Below are 22,513 nucleotides of genomic sequence, written 5' to 3' on the forward strand. Positions count from 1 at the left end.
GCGTGCTCTGCCGCATGAGGACATTTTATCACTTGACATTTGAATACAATAGAATTGAGGCTGTAATTGTGACGTGCTGTGGGTTGATTTTGGGGATGCAGCTCGTTGTACAGCTAATGTCGAGTCTAATCAGTGGTCATTGTCACGACAGTGTGTCTGTCCTTTGTGTGTTACCGGTATCCTGATGTGGCAGTCCTCCAGCAAAAGGGGAAAGGCTGTTAGCCATTGACTATTTATGTTTATAGTTGGTCAGACCCATAAACTGTACATGGACATGGTCACCGTGACGTCACCCATTGATTTGTGGACTACGGTTTTGAAGCCTCGACTTTGGCTAACCCTTATGAATGAAAGGTTGAAAGGTTATAGAAGACAGAGATAGAAAAATAAAGGGAATGTTGTCTTCTCAGGTGCTCTTTGGTTGCGCTTGGCCTGTCAGAACTTTTTGGGTACGCTGAAAAGGTCGTCTACAAACAGAAAGCATTTGTTATTTATAGCATTTTATCAAGGATGTTTTCAGTAATTGGAGAATTGCAATTCTCACTCATAAAGTAGGCTACTATTGCCACCCTCAGTGAACCGAATCTATCATCCTCTTGTTCAATGATCGTGTGCCGGCTAGTGAGTCCTTCAGTAAGTGCAGACCAGATTTTACGGCGCATTTGTGTTGCGTCCAAAATGACGTGATATTTGCGCTGAACCGAACATCGCCCTATGGCCGGCTTTATTGTATTTTATTCTAAATGGGACCATCATTTCTATAAAATGAACATCATGTTGTATTGATGGAGACAAAACTAGTGTTAGAGACTATAATCTCATTAGGAAAATGTTTGTCTCTCATTGATATTAAATGTGGGTTAATAACAAAAATGACTTGTGCCTGACTAATGTTGCTCCCTCACAACAGCCCGCAATCAAAGGGCTTTACAATCTGTACAACATACTCTCTATTACCACCCCTCTCCATGCCGGTCCACACTAAGACGTGTTGGCAGGTTAAAGTCATGATATTAATAATAAAATGCACCATTATGTTTATGTAAGGTTCCTCAGACGGGTCCCCACAAATGCATAATTTGCTTTGAAAACACAGAAATGACTGTGCACTGCCAGCTGAAGATAAAGACGCTCTACGGTGTTTGTTTTGGTGCCTTTGTCTGCTCCTTTATTTGTGCCTTCTCTTGATCCAAAAGAAACGGTGGCCTGCTGAGGCAGTATAATAATGGCTTCTTTTTTTTTTTATGTCCTCAGAAGTTGCAACAATGGGTCTGCCTTTAACAGACTCGTTATGTGTCCACACAAATCTCTTTTAGAATTTCATTACAACTAATAAAATGGTTGAATACGCTGCGGTCGTTGAAATGCAAAAATGTCTTCAGAAGAGCTAAATAAAGCATACAGCTGTTTTGTCAAAGACGCTTTTGTACATGTGCTTTATCGCATTCAATTTGCAACACTGACTGGATTTTCCAGCTCAGTGGTTAAAAATACACGGTGTTGAAGTATTCCCTTCTGTTCTATAACGTGCCTCAGTTAAAGTCTCTTGATTGCAGTGGAGTGCTGCTGAACAGCTTCTGGTGCTTCTGGATCACATTCACAACTTCCTGTCTCCCCCTGCAGGACGTTAGCAGAGCTCACCACTCACTTTTAGTTTTCTCCTGCTACGCTAGCTGTCACTATAATACAGGGTATGGACGTGCAGTTGTATACTTGTACATACAGTGTTTTCCATGCATACCTGCCTTTTCATCATTCATATAAACAGTTCATAAGGACTGATCTTCACACCTGAATTCACCCCAACTATGTTTCTCATGGGTCGAGGTAAGATTATGTTAGAAACTGATGCATATTTCTTTTATTGAAACAAAGAAAGCAGATTAAAAATAACATCATACAACTCTAAGATTGACATATTTAATCACTGCCTTAATTTAGATTATGTTTTGATGCGACTTTCCTCAATCTATACTCCACCTTCAATAAGACTGCCTACTTTAGCATTCAGAAGGGGGATTTAAACACCTGAAGCCCAGGAAACTGACTCATGTCTCTGTAAAAGGAATGATGTGGAGTTTTTCTGAAGTGTCTGCAAATGGACAATGTCATCTTTATTCCACACAAACAGCCCATTATACTGTTGCTCTGCCGCTGACCGTGTCACTTTTAAAAAAAAAAAAAATACTTTATTCCTCTGGCAACAGCATATCAAGACACCTGAGTGGTGGAGTGAAAGGTTGGATGAATAATACAGCCAGTTCAGCTTTGCACATGGCTCATTCAAAAAATCTAAATTCATGAGTAGGTTTTAATTCACAGTTGAAAATAAATTGTAGCTGTTGTTGTGGCCCGTGAAGCTTGAGGCCCTTTGTGTCCCGATGAGCTCACTTACATTATTTGATAACTCCAGAAGCCAGCTGAATGGAATGCCGAGCTCATCACGTATGTCATTCTTGTTCGATTTCACACAGTAAATCTGTATGCGCTCCGAACTCATTGCACCATCCAGTGCTAAAGGGCGCGTGAGTCATCGCGGCATCTCTCTCTACTGAGTGGGCTGTATGAGACGGCTCATGCAGAGAAGCCCACGTGCTGCTTTTTTACCCGCGGTGATGTCATAAGCAGAGACTTCCTGAACACAAGGTTCATTCACGGAGTCCTCCTTCCGACACGGGGACCAAGCACCAAACAAGCTGTCTCCATAGCAACTGCAGCCTCCGGGGGGATGGAGGGATGGAAGCCCCCTTCTAGTTATTTGTTATTTAAGGGAGGAATGGGGTTTGAAACTGTGTGTGCACTGTACACGGACGTGTGGGTCTATGTAAATAGCACATCATTTCACCGGGTTAAACTACTTTTATGTTGGATGAAATACATGGTAAACAAACATGTTGAGTCTCCCATGAGTCTGTCTGTTCAGGACAGGAGGGGAGCACTCGATGAGTCACTGTCTACTGTGCGTCTACTCAATTTGAATTTTCCTCTCATAACAGGGGAGCATAGAGAGTGAAGAGACACCTCTGAGCTGTCTTTACGGCACACACTGACACCACTAACGGACCACATTATGTTCTCGGGTCAAGTTTAATATTCATTCGTTCATGAGAGTAACTACAGAAGAATAGTGCATCAAAACAAAGACAATGGTGATGTATATGGTTATTTTTTATTGCTACTCTTAAGGATACAAAAATAGCATGAAAACAGATTTTTTTTAAGGCGGCACAAAGTCTAGTAGACACAAAAACATCAACAAAGAAAATAAAATAAGACCGTATTAATAACATTTTCATTATCAATGATTTCTTTAAAGATTGTAAAATAAAAACAAATGCAGAAACAAAAATGTAACGTAGACTTAAACATTTTAGGTAATGTATCATAATTCACTTCAGAAAAAGTTTTACATTGTAACAAAACAAATAAGATATGATGATAACTAGAACTTTGTGTAACTTATAAACACAAGACATGTAAAAGATAGTCAACAGATGACAAATTGTTTCTATTTTATCATAAGACGTGGACAATTACACCCTAATATTTACAGAAAAGGGGAAAAATTATTTAATATAGATTACATTCAAGAAATATTAAATGCACTGGCTCAATGAGAAATATTAATAGATCGATATTAGCTTTACTAATATTACAAAATAAAATCTTATTTTATATCAAATAGGTGCATTTCGAATAAACAAAATCGAGATTCAGTCTTACAGTTTCCCTTAATTATACGTGTTTTTACCGCTTTACTTCACTTTCAACATTTTTTTCTTTACAATCATAGAAAATGGCACTTTGCACTTTCAATATACTCCAATTCACTCAGTGAAATATTACAAAAATATTGTTTTAAAATATTCCCGTCAATGCAAGCTGTATTAGCACACGAGTTATACACACCGTGTTCCCCTACTGTGCTTACAGTGTGTATGAAATACAATGACATCACATTGCTCTTTACTTCAGAAAGCATGAAGTTTCTGCATAGGCAGGCATCTAGCTTTGAGTATAACGATTGTCATTATGGATAGACTCAAAATTCAACTATACACAAAACAATACACACAGTATAAGCTTTGGAATATTTTGTTTGAGAGTGTGGAAGCAGCCACATATGTTATTACAATCAATTTTAAGAGTAATACAAATAAAATGGACAAAAACATTGGATTAAAAAAAAAGCAAGAAGACCGTCTTGAAATTTTAGGGTACAAAATCTCTTACTTAAGTTGCACGAGTCAGACTTCAGATACATTTTAAAAATATTTTCAATGCAAGATTGGAAAAAAAAAAAAATCAACTCAAGCAAAGAAAACATTTAAAAAATGTAGACCCACGCTATCGCTGTGAAGCCACTTTGGCATTATAACCTGAATATAATGCAATATATATTTTACGAATATAAAATGGTACATTATTCACATGACTCAAATATTATGTAAAAAAGTAATAACATTGACCCCCTGTTTTTTTTTAAAACAGTGCATATTAGGAGGTGTCACAATAGTCATTTTAATATGGTTAAGGCAGTGTGCGCTTCACTTCAATCAGAAAGCTGCACTAAAAATGAGATGATCAGCATGTAAGCTTAGGACAATCTTTTCATGTAAAACTGCATGTGAAGTCACACACAGTCAACACATTTTGTGCAAGAAGAATAAAACAAAAAGATGAGAAGCTTTTGGCCACAAGACATATTTGGTATATAATATTTGGGCTGAATCTTTGGAACGAGATCAAGCTATTGACCGACCAATTTACTTGAAATAGAAAATCCACAAATTTAAAACTGCTGCATGCTACAAAACAGTCATTCACTAGAAAGAGGCAAACGTGTGGGAGGCAAACGGGTGTGAGTTCATTACCTGAACGGTGTGGCTAATGCTTTATTTCATTTTATCTCTGTTCCTCTGTAAAGCTAACTGCGTCCAGACCTTAACAGAAATTAAAATATTAAAAATAAGGCACATTCGCCTGTTGTTTCCGTTTGTTGGGAACCTTCTGGGTGTCTGCGACAGATGTTGTGGGTCAAATGAAATTCTTCCGTTTGCCAAATGGAACTGTTTATTGCAGGAAAACATCCAAAAGCAAACACAGCAGCCGGGAGCTGGTATTTCTTTCGCTATGGTTAAAGAAAATGAGGAAGAGAAGGTCTGATTGTTGGTGGATGTGCGTCACCTCCCTGGAAGGTTGAAGACCATGTCTGTGTGTGTGTGTGTGTGTGTGTGTGTGTGTGTGTGTGTGTGTGTGTGTGTGTGTGTTTGTGTGTCGGAGGCTGCGGATGGGGGTATGTTGTAATTTCCTGCTCGAGTCCGTCCTCTATGTCTGCCCTCTGGCCTGAACGCCCGTCAGATCCTTTCTTATGATCTCATTCACTGTAAAGCAAAGAAAGAGAAGGACGGTGAACAGTGGATTGATTCAAGTCATTTTACAATAACGCTCCAAAACAGCCAACATCAAAAAGTGAAATTGATTACATTACTGAAATACTGTCGACATAATACCATATGGTCTTATTGACATTGCTGTGCAGGGCACTGATGGAGGATGGATAGAGGCTGCATTAATGTTGAGTAACCACTAGAGGTAGAGCTATGCAAGAGCCTACGACTGATAACTCCCTGTTGCTCGGATGATTTAAAGTGTGTGTATCCACATCAACAAAAGAGGACGGTTGAAATGGAAACTTTTGGTGTCATGGTTCCAAAAATAGAATCATGATGAACAGTGGGGGGGGGGCATGAAACCTGTGTAAAGCATTGATTTTTTTCTTTTTAATAACTGATATCCTTTATATCTGGCAACATGTATGTATTTGAAGATTTGTTGTATATGAGCGAATAAGATAACCACTGACATCCAAGTGGTGATGTGAAGAGGAAGTGTAACTACCTGTGACTGCTCACCTCTGTTTAAACACAGTCAAAAAAAGTCACACTTTCAACAGGCAGTTCTGCATTTAGCAGGAAGGACTGTAGAGTGTGTGTGTGTGTGTGTGTGTGTGTGTGTGTGTGTGTGTGTGACATGACATCTCTGCAGATATGCCACACCGTCTGCGTGGAGCTGTGATGTTTATCTGCGAGCCCAGGCCTGGAAGCCTACTGTGTGTGTGTGTGTGTGTGTGTGTGTGTGTGTGTGTGTGTGTGTGTGTGTACACACAGTGGCACTTGGAGACATTATAGGCTGGTGCCACCGCTTCCACCATGCCTCGAGGAACTCATTAGGGTCGATGAGTAATAGAAGTATTTAAATGGGGGCCAAAAAAGCTTTTTGCCTGTAACCAAGCCATTACAGAGCATATTGTGCCCGTGATTTTGTAACCATGGTAGCGGGATTGGGTTATTCAACTAAAGTTAAAAATGTTAAGATCTGAATATCGGTAAACATTATTGGCATACACATTTTGCGATAGTTTAGTTGCGTTAAAAAAAATAAACGTTTACCACTCTCTGTAAACTAAATATTAAGCTACAGCCCCCAGCTGATTAGCTTAGCTTAGCATCAAGACTGAAAACGAGGGGAAAAGGCTAGCCTGGTTTTTTTTTTTTTTAAAAGAAACAAACAATAACTAATGTATTAATAAGTAAGCTTGAGACGTTCTTGTAGCTGATTTTTGTCCAGCTAGCTGTTTACCCCATTTCCAGTCCTTGAGCGAGGCTAAGTTAAGCTAGGCTAGGCTAATTAGTTTCTGGATGTAGCCTCATTTTAAATGGACTAATATGAGAGTGGTATCAATCATCTTATCTGTTCTAACTATTGGTAAGAAGGCTAGTAAGTCAAACTAGCCCTTAAACTCAATAGGATGAATGAAAGATGAAAACGTTTAAGCTATCAACAGGATCGGCCTTTGAAAAGAACCTCCAATACTGAATGTTGCTACCTTGCACTGCCTTATTTTAGAGATTGAGGGACTATATTCAGTTGGCTTGTGTTTGCTCTATTTAAAGCCTTGATTGCGAGGCAAAGGGTGCAACTATTAAAACACACGTTAAATGAAAGCAGACACCATCTCATCCACACAACACCATCTCTAAGCAGATGAGAGAGTGTTAAGGGCAGAACAACTCGCCACAAAGCAACATAAAAGGTGATTAAAGACTAGCAGTTAGGAGGTGCAAATAAAAGCATATGGATCCATTTGGTTCTGGAAATAAAATATTGCTTATAATTGAAATTATGAAGTAGTAACCACAACTGCCGTGTTATGAAATCTAATTAAGCTATGAGACAGAGATCCTCTTCTATCCAACAAACCAATCTTTGTCTGTTTCTCTTTCTATCTGACCATTTGCAGATGTGAAAGAGAAACAACCCATTACAGCAGCTCAACACTGAGCACATTTTATAGCCAGAGCAAAATCAAGAGGGTTGCAGAAACTACAGCAGCAGCCAAACTGGGCGCTCTGCTGTCGTCACAACATCAGCGTCCCTGTTTATTTTAGTCTGTAGTAGAATTCCCTCTGACACTTAATGCCTTAAAGAAACTTTCATCTCCCCAACGGTGCCACAGGATTTTTCCTGAGCATAAAAAAAAAAAAAAAAGCTCAGAGGAGCAGCAGGAGCGCCGCAGTGGGGCAACATACAGTGGGGCTTTACTGAATCTAATGAAGGGTTGGCACGGATCGGCTATTTGAGGCTGGCCCAGGGAACACTCAGGCTAGTCTGTTCAATAGGTAAGTGTCTGGCTCCTGAGTTCTGCACCAATGAGCTGCACTGTTTACCAACCGACTGTGAGAGGAGAGAGAGAGAGAGAGAGAGAGAGAGAGAGAGAGAGAGAGAGAGAGAGAGAGAGAGAGAGAGAGAGAGAGAGAGAGAGAGAGACACCCTGTACAGTAGCTGACTCAGTCACTGCACACTGCCTGCTGCGAGCTGGAATGTGTGTGTTTGTGTCTGCAAGTATTTGCATGATACTACAGTGTATGCGTTTGTGTGTAGAAGGGTGCATGCAGTACGCTCATAGCTGACGAGGGATTGTAATGACAGCATGAAGCTGAAAACCAAAAGACAGAAAAGAGAAAGTAAAGTTAGCAGACTGACAGCTAACCACCAATCTAGCCACAGATATGATGCGTAAGTGCACACATTTCAGTGATGTCTTCAAACAATGCTCACACACACACACACACACACACACAATCACACACACACACACACACACACACACACACACACACACACACACACACACAATCACACACACACACACACACACACACACACACACACACACACACACACACACACACACACACACACTCATATTTAAAAAGAGTTATCGGTTGCTGTTATCGTTGATTCTTCCTAATATGATTCTTCTATCTCTGTGCGTATATGTATTCCAAAGTAAAAATGAAGCTACTATGAGGCTTCATGAGTCCGAGTTAGGCCCTGTTTACACAAATACATATATACAGATACTATTTTCCTCTATGTTCTGAAATAAAATTCTGTCCACACAACCTTCGTTTTACAAAATATCTCCGTAGACACTAAAAACTCCAAACGTTCGCCGGGCCAGTAGGTGGCGATAAAGGCTACGTCAGCAATACGTCCAAAATCAGAGAAGAAGATTGTGTGCATGCGCAGTGAGCTTATTTTTCTCTTGTGTGTTAACAAATAATAAACTATAGCTAGTAAACAATAGCTAATTAGTTCTTTAAAGTACAAATTTGATATTTGGTGCTATGGCGAAAAATAAATTTGATTTATGTGTGGACGGACGATAAAGTAGAGTTGCTTAGTAACATTAGAAATAATCAGTTGTTTCAACTGTCTTTTTTTTTTTATCCCTCCAACAACACAAAGAGGGAATTTGGCACTAAGAAAGCTAATTTTGGAAGATTCCCATTTCATTTGATTCACCCAGACAGCTTCAGATTAGCTTACCAATACATTATCACCCATGCTAGCAGCATCGCTCTAGGGATGGGCAACGTCTATAGTTGGTTGTTTGTTCAGTCGGTCCATCACTTCATATATTATTATTATTCGGTGGATTGCCATGAAATATTGTAAAGACATTCATGGTCCCCAGATGATGAATTCTAATAACTTTTTAGATCTGTTTTCATACTAGCGCTAGGATGAAAGAAATTGTTGTTTTGAGTCTCAACAACTCTTGGCTGGTTTGCTGTAATATTTGGTACAAACATTTATGTTCCCCTCAGGATGAATTTTAATAACTTCGGTGAAGGCATGACTTTTCATCTAATGCCACCAACCGGTCAAAGTTTACGTTTGTCCAATATTTTGTTTAAAAAACGAATGCCAATCCCATCAGCCTCAACTGTAGCACATTCTGTTTAGTGTTTGTTAGCTATTATAGTAAGCATGAAATTTAATCTCTGGGGTCCTTTGACTCTCAACACTTCAACAGTTGGAGAGAGGGATCAAACCTTTTACCTTGTGGCAACTGATGAATCTTGCACTCAGTGCACTGTACATATGGTCACGTGAGTATTGCTTTAGGCTGACAACAATCTACACATGAACCTCTGCCTGAACAAACTAACTGACTTATAAATTTAACAATATAGCGGTTTCAGAGCAGCCGTCGTGCGCTCATCACTGCGGTTGTAGCAAAGCTGTGTATTTGATCGAGCCTTTCAAACGGGATGGAAGTGAGCTGAGACTAATGCGTGTCCAGCAGGCTGTTGCTGTGTGCTTTATCTCTCCCGTCCCTGATCTCTACCCGCTGGAACAATTTCACCTGCTCCACTGCCTCCGGGCTTTATTCCACACCCACTAAATCTGCCACTCTCAGCCTTTGTAGACTATGCCACAGTGGCTCTTTTACCGCTTTCACAAACTGTGTGGCACGCAGGGAGACATGCTGGATGTGACCTTGACCTTTTGTGGTCCGAAAGGCAAGGCAGGCTCCCTACTACACAGGTATTCGCTGAATAGATTGATATTTTAGATTTATTTATCCATCAACAGACTGTGTGTCGTTTGAGCACCAACAAGGGCCATGGGAACTTGTGTGAGGGCTGACAATGTAAGCCCTCTGTGTGGGAGATTATGGGCACAAAATGAAATACCTGACTTTCAGTTAACACTCTTCACAAAAGTTGACACAGTTCATGCATGTTCAGATGTGACGGTTATCGACCACAACACTGTGACAATACCAGGATGTGGCATCACCCTTTTTAACAAATGACAACAGACTGAAACGTATGTCTCTATGAGTAATGTTGACAATCACACTTTGGTGAAGACGTGTTTGATGGTCACAACTAGAATGACTAAAACTTTGCAGTGATACACAGAGGGGATTTTCTTTTGACTCACTTATCTTCTCACTCTTTGTCTAAAATGTTCTTTTTGAATATCTGGAAGTTCCCCTTATCAAATCGTCGATAAGCAGATGCTACAATAACGTGGGTGAGTGGATTATCACCAGCAGGAGGATACAGACGAGCTAGCATGATGAAAGTAGTTTAAACATTCAGGGATGTGGTATTATAGAAGTGCCAATCATTATGTTGTAGTTTAAAAATAATAGAAATCACCTGCGGTTCTCTGGATAAAAGAATGCAAATAAAACAAAGTAACTAGCAATTAGTTTTGACAAGATTTCCAGAAGATAGTGTGCTATTTAAAATAAAAGCTGAAATTAAATAAAAGGAACCTGGCATCAAGTTTTGATGATGGGAGGATCAAACAGTTCAACTGTTCCTCTGACTTAATTCACCAACTCTCAGCCCTGTTGCTGTTTACTGTGGAGGGAAACCCTGCAAGTTCCATTCAAAAAACACAAATTCCATTGCTGGCCCTTTTTCTTCGTTTCATTTTTTCCATTGAAACACACACACACACGCGCGCAAACACACACACACACACACACACACACACACACACACACACACACACACACACACACGCAGCCCCTTCTCTTTTCCTGCAAACTACCCTCCACCCTCCCGCTATCTTACAGGGATCAGCCTGGACTTCTGGAGGAGAGCAGCTGCAAATAGGAATTTCTTTTGCCAGGATTGGCAGAATCTCGCGGTCGGAAAAAAAGCTAATCCTCTGGTGGGTTCCCCCACAGAATCGAGGGGCGTAAGGCCAAGGAGAAGCTCCGTCCAACTATAACAAACAAAGAGGCTTTCCCCAGCTCTCCCAGGCAGCCCGTTCCACTGTTTGACAATGGTTGCCATGGAAGTTGTTTTTCACTTCATAACAGTGTCAACATGTCCAGGCGGCCGGCGGAGTGACACTTTCTTCTCCCTCCCTCTCTGTCGTTAATGTGAGATAGAGGGGGAAAAAACTAATTTCCTAACAAAACCCCTGTGACCGGAGTGATGAGCATTATTGAATGGAGTCACGTGACGATGACAACCTCAACCCGCCTTCGGACCGCACCGGGCTGACCCACACTTATGATAAAACACAATATAGTTTGGAGAACCTTTTAACTCCAAACTAAAGCAGAGGTTCAACCTCCTGCCTGCGGCTGGATGTGGCCTGACATTAATTCTGTCAGAGGGTAATGGGGTTGACAAGAGTAAGTATAAACACATGACTCATAATCCCTGTTATTTCCACCTTGAGTGGAACATAACTGCACCTCCTGGCAAGGATTGTTTTAACAGTGTGAGCTTTTTCTGTTGGCTTGGTTCAGAGGGATACTATAGCACGTAGATCATACTGTAAATATCCTTGAATTGTTCTTCGGAAAAGTCAAATTTCTTATCATCCATCTCTTTCAACAGAGGGAATTGCACATATCCATCACTTGTCCGCACCCACCTCACACCACTTAGACACACGCTGTGAACACAACAAGCTATCCCACTCACACAGAGTATAAAAGCATTAACTTACACTCACCATCATCTAGGTAGGCCTGGTCCAAGTTCTCCTCCTTGACCGTCACCCTCCTCTGTCCGTCTGCCGGAGCCTCCATCTGCTCCGTGCCGGGCGGAGCCCGGCCCTTCGGCTGCTCCTTCTGCACGTAGGGCTGCTGCTGGATGACGGTGGGATAGTGCTGCGGGTGGGTCACCGCTGTCTGAGCCAGGGGGGGTGTGGGTGAGTGGGCGGCGGCTGCCTGTGGGGAGTAGCCATCGCAGTAGATGATCTGCTGGCCGTCGGGCTGCGGAGCAGTGAGAGGTTGAGGGTCACCTCCCCGAAGCATTTGCTGGTTGGTCGGGGAGAACTGGATGATGGAAGGGTGCTGGCCTGCACCGATGGGACCTGCAGACTGAGCCGGGGAGCCCGTGTGGACCAGGACCGACCGGTGGGAGTCAGGCAGCAACCCTCCGGTCTGCTGATAAAGGCCGGGGCTGCCGCTCACGCTCTTGCCCCCGCGGGAGTACACGATGGCCGGGCTCTGCTGCTGGAAACGTGCGTCTTGGCTTGGAAGGCTGGAGCTGAGTCGCTGGCAGGAGGCCATGCTGGAGACCAGGCCGTTGTCTGGATGAAGGACGCTGCGCGGGTTATGGTAGTAGGAATGGGGGGATAAGCCCAAGATCTGAGGCACGGTGAAACCCATGTGGTCCGCTTCATACTCATCTATGGGCTCTGTCTTGATGGATGGAGCTGAACAAAGACAGAGAGATAGCTGTTAACAGTCTGAACGAAAGTGGTGTTTGTTCTACTTCTAAGAGATTCCAATAGTAACCATTATAATGGCTCAACATTTAACTCCCATGCTGTATTATAAGCATAGCGCAAAGAGGCTGAGCAGCATTCTTACATGACAGCGGTATGAAGGAGAAATGCTGAGGCTGGCTGCGCTTCCTCTTGCCATTAATGACGTAGAAGTTCACTTTGACAGAATGGCAGACGGACGAGTCTCGGTAGGACGGCACCTCCACAAACAGCATACTCTGCAAGACAGCGCTCTGTTACGTGCTGAACTTTTTAACCAAACTGCTAAATCATGACAGTTGACTCTTTTAGTGCGATTTACAGGTTGTCGTAGACGTATTTAACGAACATATTCTATATAAAACATACAGGCTGGCTCTTGTCTTTGTCCACTGTTGCTTCCATTTCCCAGATTTGCTGCCCATCTAGATGGAAGAAAAGAGAGAAAAGCGAGTCTTAAACAATGTGGTGATTAGCGCCGCAGTAAAGTAAGTGAGGTTGATTGTTTCAAGATGCACTAGACGGTGGTATAATTATGTCTATAGCCTGTGTAAATTTGGAAAATGCCGAATCCCAAGCAATCAAGAAATAGCCTTATTCTGAAGTCTCTGTATTTTCAAAGCACTGGTTCACTATATTTCACTAATGTGAACACAGTCACAGACATCAGATGTGTCGCTGCCGTAACGTCCGTCTGGCAACATTTGATTCAAAATTCACGTGGACAGAAAAAGGCCTCATTGTGCACGTAGATAATATCACTTTCAACACCAGGTCACCACTTCCTCTCACACCACCGAGCACAGCTAAAAAGTAGAGGTGGCCTGCAGGTTTACCCCGAACAGACACACCTTTGAGCTCTCGAATGCGACACCGACAGACACACAACACGGGGGTGATGAGAACCGCCGGCTTTTTCTCTGCTTCACGTCCGTCACGATTGCGGTTTATGTAATGTTACGTAACACTTCATCAGATTACATTCAAGCGGCTGTTTGGGTGAAAATGTAGAAAGCCGAATGTGCTTGTGAATGTAAACTCCATACGCCCCAATGATACGACACGTGGTGCAGGGAGTTCTGTTTGACTGTTGCTGTAGGTGGGAAACCCTCTGTTAAATTAAAAACACATGGCTTAAATGAGTCAGCAGGAGAAAAGGGGGATTCCACACACCTCGCCAACTTTTCTTCCAAACTTTATTTTTATGATCAACTCTCTCCACGTCTTACAAAACGTGATGACTACTGCTTTCTTGGCGTTTGTATTTGTTTGCGTTTTGTTGCAATTCTACTCTCAGGGATACCCCGACTCTTGTTCTCCCTCTGGGAATAATCGTGTGTGGAGGTGGAAAGGAGGAGCAAATGAGAGAAACTGGAGAGAGAGAGAGAGAGAGAGAGAGAGAGAGAGAGAGAGAGAGAGAGAGAGAGAGAGAAACCGGGCAGGCTTGGCTTGGCCGGGGAAGCTTTCCTTCGCTCCGTACAACCCTCCCTGTCCAAGCACGGGAGCCAGGGGAGCTCCAGCCAGAGGCAGCTGTCTCTCATTCAGAGGGATTTCACAGCTGCACTGGTCCAAAAACTTTGTGTCATACAGAAACTCTCCAAAACAATGGCAATCCCTATGCGTAAGGTTTCTTTTTCCGTCTCTGTCTTACTATCCATTACTGTGGTGTGTCGTAACACAGCGGCAGGGAACCCCGGAGAAGAGAAGAGAAGAAAAAAAAAAGAAAGTATCCGGGGCCCAACTTTTGGTGGAGGTAGCATTTAGAAAGCAAAGCTCTCCGACAGCAGTGGAGCCAGTGAGTCACAAAATCGTAAGTATTTTAACATAACTGTCCACCTTAGACAGAACCTAACATTACATCATAAAAAGAAGTGTATTTCGCTGCCATGAACGGACATAAAAATAAATCCGTTCCTTCCATCCAGATGCACTAAAGCGTCAACAAACATGTGGCATGCCGCGTGACACACAGAGCTATCAATCACACAACAAAAGGCCCGTCTGAGTCGTGATAAGACATCATGGGAGACAGGGAGGAAGAAAAGAGAAGTGACACTGCAGTGTTATCATTTAGATCATGCAAATAACTTGTGCGGTTCCAGCTAAACAATGATGGTGGGGAAATGTGAGCGCTTTGAACATGTTAGACACGGACATGGATACTTATGAGTCATTGTTATCACTGCGGTGTGACGGTGACACTTTGTCACATAATAGCAGAACTAACAGATGCATAATGCAGAAATGTTTTACGGATTAAGTCGTAGGTTTCCGGGCAATGTTTGTCTCTAAAAGCCTGTTAAAAAAAAAAAAAAAATCTTGACTCTTTCCTACAGGTTGCTTGTGATGCTGAGATTTGATGCCACTCACCCTGGCTTTTCTCCAAAAAAATGACCTTGGAATCGGAGCTGAAGTTCTGCCCGGTCAGGATCATCTGCTGGCCGCCCAGAACGGAGCAGCTGTCCATGTCCTGCTTCTCCACCATGGGAAGCTCATGGGCTGAACGCTGGGCTGCAGGGACACACAGAGGGGCGGTGTGTTACATTTACTGTCCATCTGCTGTCACACACACACACACACACACACACACACACACACACACACACACACACACACACACACACACACACACACACACACTCAAATAGGGAGAGTGTTTAGCATATAAACTAGTATTTCCCAACAGTAGAGCTGAAAGGATCGCTGGATTGATTGATTGACAGAAAAATAATTGGCAACTATTTTGATAATCAGTTGTAACAGTAGTGAAAATTTGCCAAAAAATCCTCTCCAGTGTGACGATGAACTGCTTTTCTCTATTTTAAATGATTGTAAACTGAATATCTTTGGGCTTTAGACTGCTGGTCAGACAAAACAAGACATTTGAAGATGTCAGGGCAGTTTCTGTAGAACAAACAATGTATTGATTCATCAAAGAAGTAATGTGCAGATTAATCTATAATGGAAATAATCAGTCGCAGCCCTAAACTACAGTGAGAAAACATGCAACACTTCATTCAGTCATTACACATGAATAAAATGATGCAACATCGATTCTGTTTCCGTCCGATAGAGTAGGAGTACAGGGTTTGAATATAGGGTTGTTAAGGCGTTAATGGTAGTAGTGCTTCCTCATCTCGTCCCTTATTATCAACACATTGTTCAGCCGAAACTCCACACTCACTGAGGCGAGCTGAGGTGTCGACAAACAACGCTGTGACCTTTGAACAGGTTTGTTCGCCCTACTCTACCATGAGCGGATGAAACAAAGCGGATGACACCAGCGGGGGGGGGGGGGGGGGGCCTGTCTCCTCAAACACACCGCGGCTGACGGACTGCTTATCAACGGGCCTGACAGATGTGTCACAGGTGTCATTGTGAGCAACTTTCACACTCGATCGCTTTTCACCGACACTGCAATTGTTCTGAAGCTCATGTTACGACAGACGGGGAATAACCGCTGTTCATGTCTGTAGTGACTTTAACATCGTAAAACAGATGGGAAACGACGATTATAAAAGGATATTTCGTATTCTGCGTCACGATTTATTTTTACAATTTAAAAAAAAAAAAGGAGCATATTGCACGCGGCCCATGTCACACCGGTATGGTTAATGCCGTGTCTTGACCAGGGTGTTAGTCAAAGCTAGATAAAGGGCCTTCTTGTTTGAGTTTTGATTACACCGGAGGGCTCTAATAACACTGTGTACACATGCACTGATGTACCCAAACACAGACTTTACTACTGCGCACATACAAACAGATACACTGACACATGCAGCGCCCACCTACTGGATGGAAGGCCTGGCTGCATAAAGACATCTTTGTGTGCAGGACTCTGGACTATCATCCGAGCTCCAAGCTCATTTTAATGTGGGTTCCTTTTTTCTTTTCTTTTTTATATTTATTTTGTATAAAGTTTTGTTAACTGATGAAAAAAAAAATCAGCAAGTTGGATCTCAAAAGGAAGCATGTGTTCATAATACATAAATCCTTCACTGAATCAAATTTTTTTAAGAAAAACAAAATTAATAGTTGAAAAAAAAAAAAAAAAGAAGCATGTGAGTCGCTGCTTACAGCACTCGATAGGATGCGAGGCCACTTGGAGAGAGACGTGCTGGCCTCCAGGCTGAGGTATGTGCACACGAAACACAAGACGAACGCGGGTGTTTTTCCGACCGACGTCCGTCTCGCCCTTCCGCAGCTCGATGTCGGCGTTCCTGAGCTTCAGGATCCCAGCGCAGTCGATTCTGTGAGAAGGGATGAAATATGTGAGCACAACTGACGATGGAAAATGCATGTTGGAGTGGAAAGACGTTAAATATTTAAGAAATCAAATGCACAATATTCTATTCTCACATTGCTCTCATGTTGTTCTTTGGCTCCAGGGGGATCTCGAGGACTTTGGTGCCGTGGATAACCTTCTCATAGCTGGTGGTTGTAACCGTCTTACCAGTGATGCGGTGGACTTGATAAAAGGCGTGGGGCTTGAGGATGCGCTCATCTGCTGTACCAATGAAGATCTGCAGGCCAAGTGGCTCCTTGCCTCTGTAGCCATGTAACTGCGAACAATAAAAAAAAAAAGAATCATAAAAACAGAGAATCAGCATGACTGAAAATCGCTTTAAACCGGTTTGTTTTCTCCATAGCCGCTTGTTCTAACTCTGCCTTTCCAGATGTTGTCCCCCCCCCCCTCCAGAGGTGACTAATCAGTGTGCAAACGCACGAGTCTTCTTTTTGCAGCCTTGAACAGAAACCAGCAGAGAGCTCACATCTGACAGCCTCGCGCTTGTTCTTCCAGAGCTAGATGAAGAGTCCTGACTGAACACAGTCATAAACTTCCAGCCTGACTGACATATTTGGCATGAAAGTATTGAGAATAGGTGAAGCTGTGAACTGGAGAGAGAGAGAGAGAGAGAGAGAGAGAGAGAGAGAGAGAGAGAGAGAGAGAGAGAGAGAGAGAGAGAGAGAGAGAAATGCTATTTTTAATCTGAGAGTGCCTCTTGAGGAAACCTGCAAAAACCACAAAGCATCAACTTGCATCTAAATGCTGTTTTTGTGCAAACAGTGTCGTGCAGAACCTTTATGATAGAATATAACCATGAACCGGTTGCAGAGGAACTGCACAAACACTTTTATAGGACTATTTTAGTCTTAATTCCTGGTAAATAACCAGTTTATTTAAAACCAGACGCATTTCCACACCAGAAGGTATTTTTCCTATTTGGACTGTTTCTTTTAATCGTGGTCAGAAAAAAAAAAAAAGAAAAAAAGAAAAAAACTACATAGAAAGTGTATTACAGTGAAAGTACATTAGAAATGATTATCCGACCGGATGTAACTGTCAGACTTCACAGCAGCAGCTGCTGAATGTGAGCTGAAGCGATGGCAACATGAATGAGCATGCCGGCTCCATATGATCCAGGTAGCTGACACACGGGGTGAAACAGAGGAAGCTGACTGCAAACACTCAACGGGGCCATGTGAGCAGTCAGGCCAGTTGTCATGGCAGTGGCCGGAGCAGTGAGTCATGACAGAAAGCAGTGTAGGAAAAGTAAAGTGGAGGGTACGAGGCTCGGAGAGAGAGAGAGAGAGAGAGAGAGAGAGAGAGAAGGGAGGAAGGAGGAAAAACAGAGGGAGCAAAGGAGGAGAAGAGGATGGAAAGACGAGGTGAAGGAGTGAAGTTGCGGCTAGCCAGGCCTGACCATCTGATTGGCCTGGCAAACCAGGCAGAACTGACCTCAGGGTGAGGCCTTTGGGGATGGGCAGAATATGGAAAAGAAGCGAGAGAAGCTGTACAAGACTACTACTATCAACCAACAAAGAAAACAGCTTTGAAATGTTGCCACAGTAACCCAGAGAAAGGGAAGTTGAACCTATTCTCGGACCGTACAGCGAGCCACGACTGTGTCACGGCTAATTTCAACGCGCTGCGTCTGAATTCCATGTTGTGACTGTAAGAGAAATATTAGCAGACTTTTTATTTATTTTTTTTTTTTCCTTTTTCCCTGCTCTTACAATTATCTTAACCACAGGCACTATTCATTTTCTTTTACACGTGCCTGGAGAGTGTTTCAACACTTTGAGTCAGCGTCTTAATATACGAGACCCACGCAGTCAACAAACCACTGTGTAAGAGGAAGTCAGGGACAACGTGAACACAGGCCTGTTTGTGTGGTTAAAACCATGGGGGCGAGGGCGCACAACAGCAAACTATTTTAGGCTGGAAGGCAAAAAAAAAAAAAAAAAAAAAGAAGCTTGTGTTGCTCACTGACCTGAGTTCAGTTCTGAGGCTTTTCATGAGGCTACGGGGCAGTTACAGTGTGTCATACGTCTGGGGTTAGGCCATGCTTTAATGATTTGTTTTAGAAAGTGAGAAATAAGAAAAAGGTGCTATGAGAGAAGCCAGAGTAACTCACATAAGAGTGATTTTCACACGGCTGGCCCTGGGCAATAACACCACCACCACTGAGTGCATAACGAGTAGGAAATACCATTACACAGCCCTCCCCATCAGGGCCGCCTCGGGCTCCCAAACTGGAAGCTTTACTGTAATTTACTGGACAAACCTGACAGCATGCCTTCGTATGGTTGTGCAGCACTTTGCATTGAAGTGTTAAATGCATTGCCGGGTACTAGCTTCAATGACTTTGTTGGTTTAATCCTGCTTTTTGGCCGTACCTGCACAATAGGATGTCCTCCTGTGGGGGCTTTGACGGCACCCCTGCTTCCCTCCGTCTCATAGTGAGCTCTGTGGTGTGGTTTGGGCTGCACCTCAATGTGGAGCTCATACTGGTCTGTGCGTCTGGGCATCGGCCATTCCAGCGGGGGGAGAGAAGCCACAGGGATGCTACAGGACATGAAGAATACAGAAAGAGGATGGAAATCATGGAAATCATTAAAGGTTGTCCTCTTAGAAGACGGAAATGTATCTTTTGTGGATTTTGTGTTAGCCATGAGAAACAAGTTCTGACCGTCCTGCTAATTTACCTGCAGATGCTGGAAACCAGCGGCTTGGACCAGATTTGGGGGATAACAAAGAAAGGCTCTGCAGCAGGTTTGGACTTTATGTCCTGGTCACAGGACACCAAGTAGTTCCCTTCTGTGTGGTTCTCTGGGTACAGAGTGTAAACCTGGTTCGACGTCTTGACTATTTTAGTGGGCACCAGGCCTGGCTGCCCGGCGCCAAAACCATTCATGGCATCAGCAAGGCTGCTGTGCGTATAGTGGGCACCTATGTTGTGATCTTCATGGCCGCTGTGAGGGGAGGGACTGCGGGAGCGGTGCCCTGGGACTAAGCCTGGATTCCTGTACATGTCGTAGGTGCGTTTGCCCTGTGGGGAGGTGGAGCGGGAGCCAGGCCTGGAGGAGGGCGAGCGGGTTCCCAGGCAGCCGTCCTCGGCTAGGCTGGTGCGAGGGGAGGTGCCGGGGGAGGTGCGCGGGGAGCCAGTGTGGATGTTCTGTAATCTGGGGCACAAGTCTCCGGTGTTCTGGCCGCTGCTGGGGGACACACAAGGAGACGCCCAAGGGGAGTAACTCTCCGAGTGCCAGCTGGTGGAGGAGTTGCTGCTGGCGGGACTCAGGCACTGAGGCTCACGGTACGACAGGTTTTCATGGCCAGGCACAGTGAGGGTGGGTCTGGGGCTAATGTTCAGGTGGTGGTTCTGCAGGGAGTCCCGACCATGGATGTAGTGCTCACGGGAGGGGGTGATTTCGATCCGCGGGCTTAGAGCCAGGCCTGCAGGCCGGGTACTGTCCAGATAGTGTCTGGCCTCCTGGTTCTCATATCCTGAGAGAACCTCAGTGTTGTGGTCACTATAGGAGGGACTGCAGGACTTGATGCCGTAAGGGGAGGCCTCCTCCAGAGGGAAAGCCTGCTCGGACTCAGGGCTGAGGACTTTGTGAGGCGCGAGGTTGGGGTCATCTGCAGGGGGAGGGAAGATGAAATGTCATCACAACAGAGCTATTTTCCATTATTTCAAATAATAACACAGACATTAACGTGCACCTCTCTAAATGACACAAAGCAAATCATTTCCAAAGACAAAAAAAACATATCTTTCAGCTAAAAAAAAAAAAAAAGCCTCTTCATGTTGACATTTCCTCTCACATGGCTACCACAAGACAGACTGCCTGTCAAATGGAGTTCCTGATTTTTATCCTTCATTCACATGAATAAGCCTCAAAAAGCCGTACATTCACTCTAAGCCTTCAAATAACCGAGAAAGTGAGAGGAGTCCACTCAGGTTGCCAAGGACATGAGTGGTCCTTGCCCCCCCCCACCGGACAAACCTTGATCTCCCGCAGCAAAGTCGCTGCAAGGTGGTTCATATTCAAACAAGTACTCAAACTCCAAATCCTCATCAGGGCAGTTGACTCGACTGAGCTCTTCCTCCAAATCCTTGTCGTCGTAAAAAGAGGTCATCTGTCCCCCCTAACGACTCCTTCGAGTTCAGGCGAAGCGACGGAGAAGCGCTGGAGGTGTTGCGGCGCTGATGTGGATTTTGGGAACCTGCTCAAGTGTCAACTAAACGCATCGGTGAGCCTGCAGGAGACGAAGCGCGCAAGTTTCCTGTTTCAGTCCGCCGCAGTTATTTTCGGATGAAGGCGGGTCTATTCTAACAATGAACGCTCGAGATCATCTCTGTGTCTGATCACTCCTCTCTTCCTCGTTGATGCGTCGAAGAAGAAGAAGAGGGAGAGAAAAAAAAGAAGAAGAAAAAGTACAGCTTGGATGTGATGAAGTGATTGCCCCATTCAAACAGATTATCGCGAGTCTTCTGAAGAGACTGTGCTGCCCCCGGGCGTCTGACACGTGACGGTGACACAGCAGGGTGCTGACTGGGCTCATCACCTGTTCAACAACTGACACTTACACTATCCATTTAGATAGGGTTCAGGTGTGCGCGCGTGCGTGTGTGCGTATAGTAGATGGATGGTTAGATTCATCATGTTCCCTCAGTGGATTGGATTTCATGAAATTAATCAGCCAACCTGAAGATGAGATCTTTTACAGTTCATAAAAAAAAAAAAAAAAAATTGCACTCCTGAGGGAATCCCCAGATTTACGCACGACGCAGCGCAGACACTCTGGTGTTCCTTCCTGTTGTAATAGCACATGCTCAGTCAGCAAAACAAACAGACGCACAGCACCCTTGGAAAACGTTTTTGTTGTTGGTGGCGTAGTATCCCAACTTGATTAAATTATCGATTATGGATTCATTTTGGCTTTGAACCCAAATGAATCAGCCAGAATATGAATCTGAGAGAATTCGAGCAGAAAGTTCTTGGAGGAAACCCACATTTGGATCTTAGAATGAACCTGGAACCACATCACACAACCAATGTACAGTAATCAAGTAGGCTCAGGTGATTTTAAAATGTGCCATTAATGTAACTCTAAAGTTTGACAGCATGTCATAACTCATATACACTTTATTTTCTATTAGTACCCAAAGTGGCTCTCCTATTTTGCGCCGATGAAAATAAAGTTCAGAGTATTTCAGAATTAATTCTAACAATTACTCGCTTCTCTATGGCTTCCCAATATCTTAGCGCTTCCCGGTGATGCCGAGGCACGCGCTGCTGTGCGCTGACCAACTCGAGCGCTCTCCCCAAACGTCAACATCCTACAAATCTGTGAACTATTAGACGGTCAACGGACACATGACATTACAGCTCACATCACCACAGACTTCAACACCCCAGGACTAACACTACTCCATCAATTAAAAATCAAATGGTTTGATTACCAGATAATCACAACACTTCAGCAGTACCTTGATCCATCGACCTCATGGTGTGGTACTGTGCCAGCATCCAAGTCTCTCTGAACATCTGGATCAAAATACGAAAAAACAAATAAAAAAGATAAAAAAATAAATACTTTCCGCTAATAACCACAGCAGAG

The 22,513-nt window shown here is 43.6% G+C and overlaps 1 protein-coding gene across 2 annotated transcripts; it reads right to left on the minus strand.

Moving 5' to 3' along the window:
- Positions 1-3,068: 3,068 nt before the first annotated feature.
- nfatc2a (nuclear factor of activated T cells 2a) lies at positions 3,069-21,406 on the minus strand. 2 transcript variants are annotated; one of them, XM_068733339.1, is made up of 10 exons: positions 20,896-21,406; positions 19,594-20,527; positions 19,285-19,453; positions 16,963-17,165; positions 16,681-16,853; positions 14,974-15,114; positions 12,973-13,028; positions 12,710-12,842; positions 11,845-12,552; positions 3,069-5,384 (listed from the first exon to the last, which is right to left on the minus strand). In XM_068733339.1, exons 1-10 carry the CDS (start codon positions 21,026-21,028, stop codon positions 5,329-5,331), a joined length of 2,706 nt encoding a protein of 901 aa, XP_068589440.1. In that variant the 5' UTR covers positions 21,029-21,406; the 3' UTR covers positions 3,069-5,328. The 2 variants fall into 2 exon arrangements, with proteins under 2 accessions (XP_068589440.1, XP_068589439.1); XM_068733338.1 differs by having other exon boundaries at positions 11,839-12,552.
- Between the last annotated feature and the right edge of the window lie 1,107 nt (positions 21,407-22,513).

The sequence above is a fragment of the Cebidichthys violaceus genome, unplaced genomic scaffold, assembly GCF_023349555.1.
Source record: "Cebidichthys violaceus isolate CVI_PGR_0920_01 unplaced genomic scaffold, fCebVio1.0.p SCAF_6, whole genome shotgun sequence".
NCBI classification, from domain to species: domain Eukaryota; kingdom Metazoa; phylum Chordata; class Actinopteri; order Perciformes; family Stichaeidae; genus Cebidichthys; species Cebidichthys violaceus.